A 14,853-nucleotide genomic window follows, 5' to 3' on the forward strand; every position below is an offset into this window, starting at 1 on the left:
ATTATAAAATAAACCATTTCGAATGTACTTTTGTTCTTCAGTGGAACGGGACCTAAACGCCGATGTTGACCTTCACCTCACCTCATAAAACAGAGCAAAAATGAAGCCTATCATTCGCCAATTTAAAAAAAAAGGAGCCTCGTGAGCTCACAGATCAATTGGCCAAAGTGATCCGCCTTTCAACATGCAAGAAGCGGAGTCCAATCTTTTATTGGCACTGACACTCGGGTGAGGCTGAGGGGGCCCTTTTACACAAGACAGTTTGGAATTTAATATGGCTGAAAATTCCGCTTATGGCCGTTGGTTAACATTCCAATGGCGGCTTGGGACTTGGAAACATCTGAAGGGGGGGGGGGGGGGGAGTCTCAAAGTGGATGTTGATGAAAACGGCTCCTTTGCACTTTTGCACTTCACGCCATCACGAATTCTATTGATGTGCACTTTGCCTTCGCCATAACGGTCCTCCCGCCACTCAAACGACACGTATCAAGATGCCGATTCTCTGATCAGCATCTTGAGGTGGATGGATTACTTCCACAAAAGTGCTCACGTGTTGCCTTTACATTTTTTTCCTTCAGGATTACGTCATACTTTCATTATTTTGCTCTCTGTAAAGCCGCCCGTTTTAAGAAAATGAACAAAAAAAAAAAACATGTACCGTATCAGTGAGCGTGTGAAGAAAGTCCTAGCGTGGACGCGCACGCGCACACAGAGAAGATCAAATGAAATCATAGATGGGCTTTCGTGCGTGTGTGTGTGTGTCTCCATGTCTGATTGGTTCCCCTCCCTCACCGTGCGGCAGTGACAAACATTATAATATGAGTCACGACTGGAGCAGGCGGCCATTCCTCTATATTCACACCCATATGTCCAACACCAACAACTCGGGCTTCCAGGAAAACTCTCTCTTCCCGTCTACTACGACACCCCCCCCCCTACCCCCCTTTCCCCTTCCCTCTCTCCCCCTTCCTTCTGGTCCTTTCCCAGTTTCTGTAGCTGTCTCCCCATCCCTCTCCTCCTCCTCCTCCTCCTCCGCTGCGGGTGTCTGGGAGGCTGTTTTTCCTCTGTCTCTCGCTCATGAAGGGCCGCACTAAGCTGCCTTCCCTCTGCCCATGTGTGGTAGGTAAATTCACCTCCGCGTTTGTGTCGTCCTCTGCCTCCATCTCACTGCTGACGTCTTCTTCCGTTTTGCATGTTAGCTCAATGCCGGCTCGTCGCTCTGGCGGGCTGAGATTGAGGGGAGGTGGGGGTGGGGGTTCTTCCGTTTGTGCACATTGCGTCGAATGCCATTCCAGAGTCATCGATGAATCAGGGGGAGTACGTATGAGAGGCAAGCAGTCGACGTGTGTTGCCGGCTATGTTTATTCATGCGCCGGCTATGTTCGGTATGAGCGTGGCCCGACACGTGTGGGTGGGCATGAGCCAGCGAGCACGCCAAGACGTGCAGAGGGAGTACAACTCCAGCAGACTTGTTGATTGAAGCGTTCGGCAATTCATCAACGCAGATATTTTGTGCGGTTCCCCGTATGGGATCGTGCGCGGGGATATCATCCAGATTGGCGTCGACGAGGACACGCGCGCATGATTGGTTGAGACGGTGATGACAAAATGGGACAATATGGTGTGATGGTTGAGGGTTACTTATAATTTGATGGTTTGGCAGGGTTATAGGTGAGCCGCCTCATTAAAAAAAAAAAAAGTAGATGCCTATAATCGGGGCATTAATTCAATCCTAATTTCTTGAGCCCTATTCTATTAAATATTGCTGTTATCTGTTTATTTTGTTGCTTCACATGATTGAATTTTGTTTGTTCACCACAAAAATGTTTTTTTTCTTACACAAAATTGAATTATTTATTCTATACAGCGCTTTGGTTTTTTTTTGGTCAAAAGTATTGCATGTAAATTAAGATATTGATTTAACAGACAGAAATGTAAATTTTTGTATAGACTGTGCAGAATTCCATACAAGCAAGCGTGATCTCATGAAGTAACTTATTACATGAACGTAAACAATGGCTTTCAAAACTAGTTCTCTCCCAATTTGTTGTGCACGGCATATGGACTATGCGGAGGTGATCAGACCTTGATACGGTTTCACAAAATTCACAGTCATAATGGCCCGCTCAGCGAAACCGTAACTACAATGTGGCCAACTACAAAAATGAGTTTGACACCCCTGACGGAAATCCGTCAACCGTGCAACATTTTTGCGTTTGCCAGACAATCGTGGCCATGGATGACTGGTAACACGCTGTGCTTGCTTGCTGCCAAGCTCAAGCTAGCATATCAGTGGGGGTGGGGGGCGGGGGGTTCTTTGTTGCATTTCATCAGTGATGCCCACTACCCCTAAACAAATGGTTTTTTTTTAACCACAAAAAAGGAAGAAAAAACTTTGCACGTACTGCTTAAATTAGAATGAAAAAAAAAAAACGTTTCTAATGAAACATGCAGCAAGGTGCAGGCTCACCACATCATTCTTCACTCATACATTCTTCCAAACAAACATTACTAATTGTTTCCTTTTTTTTCCACCCCCGCCGTCCCTATAACGTCTCCTGTAAGTTTTTACTTATGTGGCAAATTTGTAAGGCCGCGCACTGCTGCTTTTAAGCCACCTGCTTGATCATTTCCGTCCTCGTGGAAAAGTTAAAGCCAGAGGGAATAGGTGGGTGTGGGCTGTTGTTATGTCATGATTAGCAATGTGCTGCCCACAAAGGGGGCACGAGCAGTCACGGTCATGCTAGCAAACTTACACAATAGCACAATGCCAATCTCATATCTGAATGTGTATCCGGAGTTGTCGTGATGCCCCCCCACCAGGCAAGTAGACTGCCTCGCTTTAAACGCAATCAACAATCTTATTATGGGATGGATGACGTGAATATGCCGTCACAGCGTCCACACAGAATGTAGCGACGTGACGTCCCGGTAGCAACGGAGGAACTTCCAAAGTCGAATACAGTCCGTGGCACCTTAAGGTTGGGTCATCTTTACTGGCCAAGTGCGTAGAACAAAACAAGGGAATTTGTCTCCAGTAGAATGTAAATATCAGTTGGTTGTGCTGCAGCTGCACCTTTGCACGCATTCGAAGCATCTCCCTTGTCTATTTATTGTATTTAATTGATTTTGTTTGGTTGTTCAATTTCATTTTCACAAATACGAACGGGGGCTAACCTGGGTCAATCGTATTTCGTGCCAAATCAGGGGGGGAAATGTGTATTGGCATGACCATAAAAATTCCTTCAAAATTCAAATATCTATAATAATATTTGAAAGAACAACCGGGATATAAATTAGAAACAAAGTCAGATAGAAAGATTCTCATATCATGGCTGTAAAAAAATAAAATGACAATGGAGTTGCGGAGAATTCTGGAAGAAAATTTTCAGGAGTGCGTGAGGGAGTAGCCCAAAAAAAAAGGTGTTTTTTTTTTAATGCCTTTGACTCTCAGAGGATGAAACTCGGATTCCAAATTGACATCTTTTCTTCAACCAGTCCTGGAAATTTTCTTTCACACCTCAAACTTCCTTGACACCAATCACTAGTTTGCTCTTTCCCCGGGGCTTTGGCTCCATCTTGTGGCAACTGACAGCATTACAGAAATTGCTGAAGATAATGTAAGTTCCGCGGAGGGGGGGGGGGGGGGGCACAAATAGGTTACCTCACAAATGGTGAAGAGGAAATAGAAAGGAGTCAATTGTACTTCTTTTGGAACTCATTCGATTGTGCCTAACAAACCCGAGAAGGTCGAGTATAACATGCGGGGGCGGGGGGGGGGGGGGGGGTGTGATTTAAAACCTCGACACGAGTCAGAACGAAGGCCGCGTTAACGCACAGAGCGACTGATAAGATGCTCGTCAGCCAATGGCTGTTCAACAACGGGCAGCGATGGAAACGGGACGAAGCGTGAGCTGACAGTCAGGAGCCATCTTTCATCCCCCCCCCCCCCCCCCCCCCCCAAACAACTATTTTTCCTCATCATTTAAAACCCTCAAGACAGGAAGCAGCCGCCACAGGACGGTCCGCGTACATGGACAGCGCGCGGGTGTCTACTTTAGCCCAGGAAGGAGGGGCAACGGAGGCTGGCGCGGCGCTGGAGAAAGTCAGGTGGCGGCTTTGTCAAACGAGAGTGGCAGTTGCTTGTGTCACGTTCGGGGAAGATCGTGGATTAGCGCCCCCCCCCCCCCCCCCCCTTCGTGATTACAGTCCGGGCGTTAGTTAAGGTTGATGCTCAGATTTAAACATCTCATCCCTGAGCGCGTCGTCTATTTTAAAGCCCCGCGGCAACTCAAAAAGGAGAAGTTGAAGAAACGGCGAGGAAGCGCGGTTGCAGTTTGCAAGCGGGGCGGCTTTTAAAAGTATTTTGGGACTATAGCATGCGCGCCGTATCTCATGCATAATGCAGCTCTCCGGGTCATCACGATTGGCGATGACTCCATTCCGGCATGTCAAATTTACACAGCTGGGTGGTTTCTGCATGCAAGACACACAAGCGGGAATATGCGATGTGGGCTCGCGTCGTATGCTTGGTGTGTGAGAGCGTGCAACGTTTGTGGTGGTTTAGAAGTCAAACAGCACATGCTAAAAAAACAACAACAACAACAAAAACGCTGGGTTGTTTTCCTAACCCACTCGCTGGGTACCTGCGGATTTTTGGAGCGGAGTGAGATACTTTCACCCAATGTTGGGTTATTTATTTTGACCCAACAGATTGGATTTGGGCAGGCTGAAGAGTTGGTGGTCATTTTGGATAGTTTTGTTGGGTAATGAAGTCGAAGTATACAGAGGCAAAGTTGCTTGTTCCTCTTTGGACATGTTGATAGTACAATTTCTATTCATCTTAACCACAGTTATGTTGAGAAACTGATCGCGGATTTAATGGTAACTTTTACTCATCGGTGTGGCTAGTTTATTCTCCGTTGTGGGATCAACATCTTGACCCAACGTGTTGGGTGAACTCCTCAACCCATGTGCTAGGTGTAAAAACGCAGCGTTGGCTCGGTCGCGTTCGCACCCGGCGCTGGATTCGCTATTTCACCCAATTTGGGTTACTTTTGCCCCAGCAGGTTTAAGAGTTTCTAAAATTAGCCGAGTTGTATCCGTCACCTTTGCATTTGATCTCATTGGACTCTACGAGAGTCTAACTGCACATACTGAATTCTAAAACAGAATGACAAATTTGCCTTGACCAACTATTGTTTCGTGACGTCGACCCGAAACCCGAACGTCGGGTGTCAACCAAGCAAAAGTCAAGTACGCTACACCCGGATCAATAAAGTAACCTGCGTGCATGAGTGAGCTGATATCCGGGTGAATCGTGCCGGCCAAACTGGTTGCCGCATATCCCGGGGAAAATTCCGGTGCGTCTTATTGGTGTCACGCGGAGCTTTTGGGGGACGGGGGGGGGGGGGGGGGGGGGGGGGTTCCATTCAGTGCGCAACCAGTTTTGACGGAAGCAGTCATTCCATAAATACGGTGATCTGAACACCGTTGGCAAGTGGACCGTTTGTTAGACGTCCGCCACCCCCGTCCGTGCGCACGTTGTCATGGAAACACTCCAGCTCTTTTGAGGCTTCTCTCTCACTCTCTTTCACACAATGCAGTATTACGACACAAAAAAAAAAAACCTACACGGCGGAATACCACGGCTCAACTGTGACCGTCATGCCTTACATAACGCTGAGATGGAGCGGGTCAACTTGACTTAACAGAGCACTCTATACAGACACAACTATGTCTAAACCAGTCAGGAATGCGCCTTTATGGAAACAAAACAAAAATAAAATGTCCACACACCGCAAGGTCAAACGTAAGACAACAGACGACATGATGCAAACATTTTAGTGTAATACAGAGCGCTATGGGTACTCCGGTTTCCATGTATATCCCCACAACATGCATACTAATTCAATGCCGGCCATTTTCAGCTCCTTCTTTACCCTACCATGTGGCTAAAAAAAAAAAAAAATCCATAAAGAAGCACCTGGGATTAAATTCCTGAATTCTTGAAAAAAAAGAAAAAACATCCTCGCCATCGAATGAGTTCAATTCATTGAAGACTAAATTGTCCGTAGGTGCGAATGTGAATGGTTGTTTGTCGATATGTGTCTTCCGGGTGTGTGCTGCCTTTCACCCAAACGCTCCATAGTCTGAAAACGTCAGTACACGCAATCTCTTTCGGAACGTGTTCAATGACGAGAGTTTTGATTGACGGGGATATGAAAATAGTGTAGATCTCACATAAAGGGGACCTGCGGGAAATAAGTGGCATCGCCGGTGTGAGATTGATAAGAAAAATGGCCCATCGCTGGCATATTACTCGTCAGGGCGAACTCACTGTGAACACTTTCAAGCCGGAGCATTAGAATGCATTAAGTGCTGCAATCAAGGACGTCTGTGTCTCGTCTTGAACAAAGCAATATCCATGGAAACGGCCGCGCCAGTTGAAAAAGTCATCGCGGGGGGGGGGGGGGGGGGGGCGTGCTTATGTCATCTGAGAAAAGCGCAGAATGACAATGAGCAAATACGTCATTCAACTTTGGAGACGTCACACAGACGGCCCCGCGTTCATTCATCTTTCACTTACACGCTTGAGAATTCGAGCACCGGTTTAAATCGAACTGCATATGTGCAAATAGAAGGACTACTTAGTTGAGAGATCACTAAAGCACATTTGAGAATAACTCTTTTGGGCCTTGACCTGCTGTCATAAACCTGCATTGCTACCATTCTTATAATCACACGCTTCCCAGGATATCCCTCACGAGAGAGTAGTGAGCAATGAGGTCGTCTGTCTATTGGATTTTTCTGTGTGTTTTTTTTTTAACCACTGACGTCACCTGGGAGCATCGAGCCCAGCGCCGCAGTCGGTCCTGAGATGAATGCACAATATTTAAATGTAACCGAGCCGGTTCTCTCACTCCACCCTGTGGGCTTTTCATGTCAACACAGTCCTGCACAAGAGACTCACTGTACTGTAACGCAAATGGAATTCCTATATGGATGGATTGGGGTTTTTGTTTTTTCATTTTTTTGGGGAAATATCTGAAACGAACAAAAATTACCGAGCGGCATCCATGAGAGCAAATAGGCTATGAGAGGAATTATTCGATTTGGGCTCTGTTGAGTCTCTGCAATACTTTTGCAGGCCTTTCAATAACATCACAGCCTTGCATTGACCTGAGACGTCACTGCAGTGAGGGCAAACATGAAAGTAGCTTAATGCATCATCACGGTGTGTGTGTGTGTGTGTGTGTGTGTGTGTGTGTGTGTGTGTGTGTGTGTGTGTGTGTGTGTGTGTGTGTGTGTTCCGGACTCATTTATTAAAGGCGAGGTGGAAGCCACCTTGAGCGAGCACGCTAATGAATGGCAGGGGGGTTCACCTCAATCACTAAAGTAGACACGCCACATGAAGGCACTTTTGTCTTTCAGCACCACGGAGAGCTCCGATTCTGCTGGCTTTTCTAAGCCGACAGGGGGCGCAATCGTCCCATTCCAGACGGCCACTGAAATATACCATCCAACTTAAAGCGGCGTCATTTAAAGAAGAAAAAAAAATAAAGAAATAAATGACAGAAAATAACTAACACTAGCTTGCTGTGCGTGCTGTTTGCGGTTAACCGGCTCTCAATATCCTCTTCGTTTGATTCTAGTTGCGCGTAAGCTTTCAGTACATTATTCGAAAGCGCGAGCGAGACAGCGGAAGAGGGAGAAGGGGGAGAGAGGGGGTGGGGTGCATATCATTGAATGCCCCCCCCCCCCGTCAAACCACAGTCGGTACAGTATAGAACGCCTTAAAGGTGACCATCATGCAAAAAGTTGCTTTCAAAGGCGATTAGTCATCCGAAGCCGGGTTTGTTTCCATTTCCGACGGTGATTAGCCAGAAGGGAGCATCCCACTCCCCCCCAACCCACTTCCGCGGCTCTCCGGCGATCGCGTCGCGGCGACGGTGGCGGTTGGCGGCGGACAGAGTAGCGGTGTGGATGTGAGGCTATCGGACTGATGTCTCTGCCTAATATCAGGAATCTAAAGTGTCTCTCGCCCGTCATGTGCCAGTGTAAGGTCATCTGCAGCAACCGGACCCTGTCGCTCATGTTCGGGTGTAAGGTAAGCCGAGCCCCGGGGGGGTGCATGCGGTGCCGGACGCTGGTTGCACCAACGCCCGTCGCCAGGTCGTTTTTTTTTTCTTTTCTTTTTCGGGGGAACGTTCCGTACAATGCGGCCGTTTAGGGAACGCGATTGGCATCTCATTTTCTGGATCGGTTGCGAGCGAATGTACACGGCCGACCGGGATTGCGTCGTGCAACGTAGCAGTTGCGGCTTCACGAGTTTCCTGCCGATGAATGAAATCACTCTCTCCACAGTAGGCCAAGCGGAGCTATTCATGCTGACTGGTCCACGTTTAGGTTTTGCATCATAGGCGGAGGGGAACTGCACTGCATGATTTTTGACCTTGGGGGGGAAAATGCACTTTGTCGAGCCCGGAGCCCATTCAATATCCTTCCTCACCAGGGAGAGCCAATGAGAAGAGTGGAGAAAAAAAAGGGTGTGTTGAATTTACTCCGTTGGATTTCGTCACGTGGTTGCACAAATTCAAATTGGCCGGATCCAGATATATATTTTAAGTAGATGTATAGTCGACTTTCAAAATATAGATACATAAATCCACATTGTTTTATTTTAGCTGTATAGTCTACTTAAGAAAAAAAAAACATTTGATTTTGTCTCACCACTTGGCGAAGCAAAAGTGAGTAAATTCAGGAAAAAAAAAAAATTCAATGAAGTCGTATGCCTCCTTTGAATCACATGACCGGAACACTGCACGTTGATTTCTCCAAAAATTAGAGGAATCCATTCAAGCAGTTGAGCTCCATATACAGTATAACATTTGAACTAGACTCCACAAATATTGTATGACGAACTTGCCAAATGTGTGCACCCCCCCCCCCACCCAACTACATTTTCTATCTATTTAATTCAATACAAAGAGGTTTGCATTTATTTGTGCACTAAAACGGCTGTGCGTTTTATGAGTAAGTCCTGAGAGAATTTGCTTTTCACGGATCCCGATTCATTGCCAAGATATTGCGTGATGACCGTTCTTCAATCTTGGGCAATTCACTACTTGTTAGACACAAATCCACCAACATATGCGCTGGTGTATCCAGTAATTGTCCCTGCACATGCACCGCATACATTCTAATTACATTTTCAGCCTCTTAAAATGGAATATGAACCTTTTGCAAAGGCGTGCCTGAGTGTGCAGCTCAATATACGGAATTACTATTTACCGCACGGCTAATCGGCATTCTAAGCATCTCTTCAACACACCTCATCGCAACCCAACCGGAACAGACATTGTGAGTGACATCACGCATGACGGCGCGGTTCAGATTCCGAGAAAACGTTAGTGGAATTGCGACTCGTCCGACGTCAGGGGCGTTTGTATTTCGAGGTTTCACTCTACTCGTTTCTTACAGATTGCGTCCGGCCTGTTGCGGTCCCCTGGCGGCTTGTTATCTTATTTGACCGAGTCTTTTGGGACCTCGCGTATCAACAATATATTGCACGGCTACCGTGTAGCGTTCACAGCTTTTCTCTTCTTTGATATGTTTGGTATGGCTCTGTGCACGCCAACCCTGAGAAGGATCATCTTTTCCAAGGTGAGCAAAAGCTGCTTACATAACTGTTGTTGGATGGAGCCTCTCCGTCATCTTTTATGCAGGATCTTAACTCATTCAGTACCAGCCAATTCTGGACCAAGTCTGAAAAGACGTTTAAAAACGTCTTTGGGAGTGAATGAGTGAATTAATTAAAAGGGTCTTTCATGTGTCTGAAAGCATTCAGGAGTGTTTTCACGGGCTCTCTTCTGCTTAATGCTCATTGATGGCCGCACAAGGTCCAAATGACGACGGACCGTCCTGCTTTCAGGATGCCATACTGGGTAGCGCGAAGACGGCAATTGAATGCGTTTCACGATTTTAGGGCTCAGATCGCTGCGCCGTCATCTCGAGTTCCAGATCGATGATGGCCTCGCGCACAGGATCGATTCGGGTCTAGCGTTACTGGAAAACGGGCGAGGCGGCGTGACCTGCCGTCAGACCAACAATGAGACAAGCAAGAGTCATGTGGAATTAAATGTCGCACGCTGGTTGTAATGCGCATATGAATCACTGGAATCACATCAGTACTTTCTCGCTTCGCATGGATCCGAGCTATCTCAGCCTTGCTCGCTCCTCAAGTAGAGGAGTACTGTCTTGCTTCAACTGTGACAGCCCGAGGAATGAGAGGCAGCGCGTATTTACTGATGCGGTTCAAGTCGGAACTGGCGCGGGGGTCACCTCCACCTCCTTAACTTGTTCTTTCCACTTCATCTGCTATCAAACACCACAGCTGTTCCGTGCAGCTCGGAGGAGCAAGCAACTTACAGGGGGGGGGGGGGGGGGGGGGGGTAAGAGCCCCTGAGAAGAAATGGCGCTTTATTTTTAAAAATAGAAACCGTGGAAAGTTGTAACCCGCAATCAGGAGCTCCCGTTTTGAAGAAAGGTAACAATGTCTCGGGTTACAGTGCTTCAAAGGTTCATCCAATCGGGTTGAAACACTTCCAATTGTAAAACACGTGTTGGTGGCCGACGAGGCGTGTTAGAAAAAATGCAAATCATGGCATTTAGGGTTCAACCCCTTGTCCGCTAGGCCTTCATGCACTCCTGAAAGGATTCTTCCAGGATTCTCCGCAACGCCGTCGAAAGGAGAATGAAATGATGTTCTGCTTGGCCAGGAACTGTCAGATGTCACCATGACAACGCATTGAGTTGCCGTGCCACAACTCTAGTTCCTTAAAGTGCTAAACCCTTTTTCGCAACAAGTGACCGTACGCAGAGGGTACTGTGGCCTATACCTTACTTGCGCCGACACATTTTTCTCCCCTGACTATAAAAATGTGTTATCAGTTATTCAACACTTTCCAAAAAAAAAAAAAAAAACCTTTTCACAGAAACTCCAACGCACCACCACTAAAACCAATTATGCATCCCTTTGCTCGCCGCTTCCATCCGCGCGCACTCATTTGGCATTTGACTGCGCAAAGCGATTATCTATTGAAGCTGCATTCTCACGGACGCTTGAAGTGAACTTGTGACTTCCCTCGTGTTTGCGCGTTGGGCAGCCAATAAGGGACGCGCATCTTATTAAAGTGCGGCGCGCTGACGGCGAATAATCGGCTGGCTGCATCCAAGGGCTCATTCTTATCATGCAACCGGAGGCCGATGGACTTGCATGGAAGTGCATGCTCGTTCGCAGTGTAGCCATTAACCCGCCAAAAAAAAGGGGGGGGGGGTGCCCATTCTCTCAGGGTTGAGTATGCAACATTGATGACATCAGTAAATTGCCTATTCAGCATCACGCCGGAGCGCGTTAAAGGTTGAACAATATTTGAACCGTCTATTCCACAGCTATCAAAGTCAAGGCCCGGGGGCCAGATCTGGCCCGCTACATCATTTTATGTGGCCCGCGAAAGCAATTCAAGCATGTCAACTTCCATGATGCTTACCGAAGTCTGAACCAAAATGTCAAATTGCGGTATATAATGTGATAAATACAATGTTTGAACATTATTCTTGACTTCTGATGTCAAAACTAGTTATCCATCTATTTGTTGTTCATTGTGAATATAATATGTGGAGGTGGTTAAACATTTCTATAGTTTTACAAAATTCACAGTCATAACGGCCCTCAGAGGGAAACCGTAACTACAATGTGGCCCGCGACAAAAATGAGTTTGACACCCCTGGTCTATTCGCAAACAAAACTATACTACAAACGACAATCATAAATATAACATTGCCATCAAAAATAATCATCCTGATTATGTACCGGATTGGCATTTCTGTCTCTGGTATTTATTTATTTTTAAACAATACAATTATATTGTGCTCTATTTATCAGGTAGGTGTACCTTCTGGGAAACGTAACCTCATCTTTGCCTGCCTTGACTGCTTTCTGCCAGCCCTCCATTTCCTATTTCGGAGATAAGGATGCCAATGTTGGTAAATGTCAGATCAGATTTTCAAATATGACGACGCTTCTGCGTGCATGCCGTCAATGTTGCAGACGAGAAAAAAAACAACAACAACAAGCCGCAGAGTCTCATTAATGCAAGAAAAGAAATTACGCGGAATTTACTAGGGCGAGGAACAGGAACAGAGAAAATGCCAAACTGAGAGGAGGTAGAAGAAAAGTTGTTTTCTTGATGTATTTTTTATGCTTCTCTCTCTCTCTCCGCTTCCCTGTTGTAATGCAGACCCTCAGCATCCAAGTGGGCTGCGCTGGGAATACATATTTTTAGGCTTACGTTGTATCACTGAGAGTATATTTCACAGGTCATGTGGAAGTTTGAGTTGCAGAATCCAAATACCGTTCTTCTTCCTGCACGAGAGTAAATATAAATAAAGACGTATTGTATTGTTGTATCATCTAAACTCGAAACTCTTTCATCTGGATAGAATTTGGCACTTTGCCTCGTGAAAGTCATTTTATCTGCAAGTGGTTTCGGTGGCGCATGTAATCCTGCTGTTGGTTTCCATCAGGAGACCCAAAACAAAGGCGAGTGTGTCGCATCCCGACTTTCATCCAAAGATTGGTACAATCGCCTGGCTGGCAGAGTTTGGAAGAATTTCTTTTTTCCGTACACATTCGCGCATCTTATTGAATTAGGTTTGTCGTCTCTGTGAACAGATGACGGTTGTGTGTGATCTCTCCCCTGCCTTTTGTGTTTGTAGCCGACTTCACGATAAAGGTCATACATCACCATCTGTTGGCTTACTCAAGCGAGAACGCGTGATGCCGATTGCGGAAACTCCCCCTCACCATAGCGGTGGGGGAGAAAAAAAAAAACAAAACGTACATATACCTGCGCTCTGCATTGCTTTTTTTTTTATGTCGCCGTTGTTCACACGGTGGAGTTTCATTCATTTTTTTCAAATATATATATTTTTTGCTGTCAAGCTCTATTATCTCACCGCGCCGTACGCGTCATGTTAATATAGCTGTCGCGGCACGGAAATTGAACGCACGCCATCAAACGGCCGTCTTGGCGGCAGCCGTTTCAATTCATAACGGCTATTTTGAGAAGCATCGGTGCGGATTTGTTCCAAAGTCACGCATCCAGGAGGAGCTTCTCACAAAGTCTTTTTAACATTTGCCGTCTGAAGGTTCTCGGGGGCGAATGACTCGCCCTGAGCAGGGCAAGGTTGACAATCCTTCCTTTCAACCTGACGCGCCGTCATCTAAAAGCTCAAGCTCGCTCCTTGAAATTACAAACGGGAGATGATGGAAGATAGCATTTGACATTTGCTCTACATTAAGTTAAGGCATCGAACCGTTAAGGGAGCGACTTATATCCAGCCACTCCAACGGAGGACGATTATCACAAGCCATGCAAACGCGGGCTGCCGGCTTTGTTACGGTGCCCTGATTATTCTTTTACAACGCCCACTCTGGTGATATACGGATTCAATGAAGCTGAGCAGACCCCCACCCCCTTTTTTTTTTTTGGTACTTTGGGGGTTTAGTAGAGATATTTCTGTTGGTGCAAACTGTAATTGACAAACCGTTTCTGCATAAGAAGTCCATATATGGTCATTAAATCTGATTCGATCTTTTTGACTGCTCCTATTGGTCACGCTCGATTCACGGGAGTGAGTGAGTGAGTGTCTGGCATATTATGACATCACAAGTGATGAAATACCTAAAAAGCTATTGAAAGACGTTTTGCATTCGCAACCCAGTTTGCCGTCGAGAGACTTTGCCGATTGACTTTCGAAATGGCGCCGTGGTCATAATTTAGCGCGGTGTTTTTCAAGCGCTTGACATGTTATGCGTTTGCCAATGGAGCGCTCGCTCTGATACGCACCTCAAGCCCCGGCCCAAGATGCACCATATGAAGAACGTAAGCGTCAGCTGCCACCCCCCCCCCCCCCCCCCCCATGAGTGGGACAGAAGGAAACAGAACAACGTGATGGTTGCTCATGCAGGGAGGGGGGGGGGCACTTCAGGCGATCGTGTGTTGTGGCTACACGTGTAATTGAAATGCTTTGTTTACGTTTTGACTCAAAATAATCAATGTAGAGATGTTGGGCAGGCTTGTTCTCAATTAGGAGACACGGGGAAAGGAGATATTTAAAAAAAAATAATAATACAAAAACAGTATTTGTAGTAAATGAGAAAAAAATAAATCAGCGCCAACAACAAATTATTTTCTTCCCGGTTGCTGTGCTGTTGTTTTCTGCTTCACTTTGTCAATTGTCATTTACAACCACCCCAGCCCACCCCCCCCTTCTTTTTCCCTCCGTCTCTTACTTGCTGTCTCAGTGAAATGCGATCCAAGCCCCGCTTGCTGGCACCCCCCCCCCCCCCCGACTGTGGCACTGCAATCTCCGTTCTGCTCTGGTTGCTAGGCAGCCGGTCTGAGACGGGACTCGGCCATGTAGCTCTCTCTACATCTGCCACTCCACCCCCCCCCCCACCCCCCAAAAAAATATTGTCTGATGCCGACATCAGACAATATTCGGATGATGCCCGCCAATTATTATTCTTTTTTTTGTAACGGGCACTCGTTTGCGGATCGTGCGCAGAAGGTGAGGCGCTTGCGTGTATCCAAACACAAACGGCAACCCAAAGGACAATTATGGCCGCTCTCCGCTGTGACACTGTCCACCTTTGGACAACGCACGTGATGGAAATTTTCTGTCATCACACCTCAAACAAAACCTGCCGCGCGTGCGGCGAACACGGCGGTCCGCCTGCCCATGTGTGGGCTAACAGCGGGGAGTGGCGGGGGGGTAAGGTTACGG

At 46.8% G+C, this 14,853-nt stretch overlaps 1 protein-coding gene across 3 annotated transcripts in view; it reads left to right on the forward strand.

Annotated features, from left to right (window-relative positions):
- Window positions 1-402: 402 nt before the first annotated feature.
- The window catches only part of dlg4a (discs, large homolog 4a (Drosophila)), a 37,111-nt gene continuing 22,660 nt past the window's right edge, over window positions 403-14,853 (forward strand). The window contains exon 1 of one of the 3 annotated variants that reach the window (XM_086130642.1): window positions 403-1,119. In XM_086130642.1, the coding sequence (XP_085986768.1) occupies window positions 1,078-1,119 (42 nt within the window). In that variant the 5' untranslated portion in view covers window positions 403-1,077. Of the gene's footprint in view, window positions 1,120-6,502; window positions 8,111-14,853 lie in introns of those variants that run through there. The other 2 variants (XM_086130641.1, XM_086130643.1) reach the window with 2 other exon arrangements.

The sequence above is a fragment of the Hippocampus guttulatus genome, chromosome 15 (genome assembly GCF_054856545.1).
Source record: "Hippocampus guttulatus isolate MCC_2025c chromosome 15, RoL_Hgut_1.0, whole genome shotgun sequence".
Taxonomy (NCBI): Eukaryota; Metazoa; Chordata; class Actinopteri; order Syngnathiformes; family Syngnathidae; genus Hippocampus; species Hippocampus guttulatus.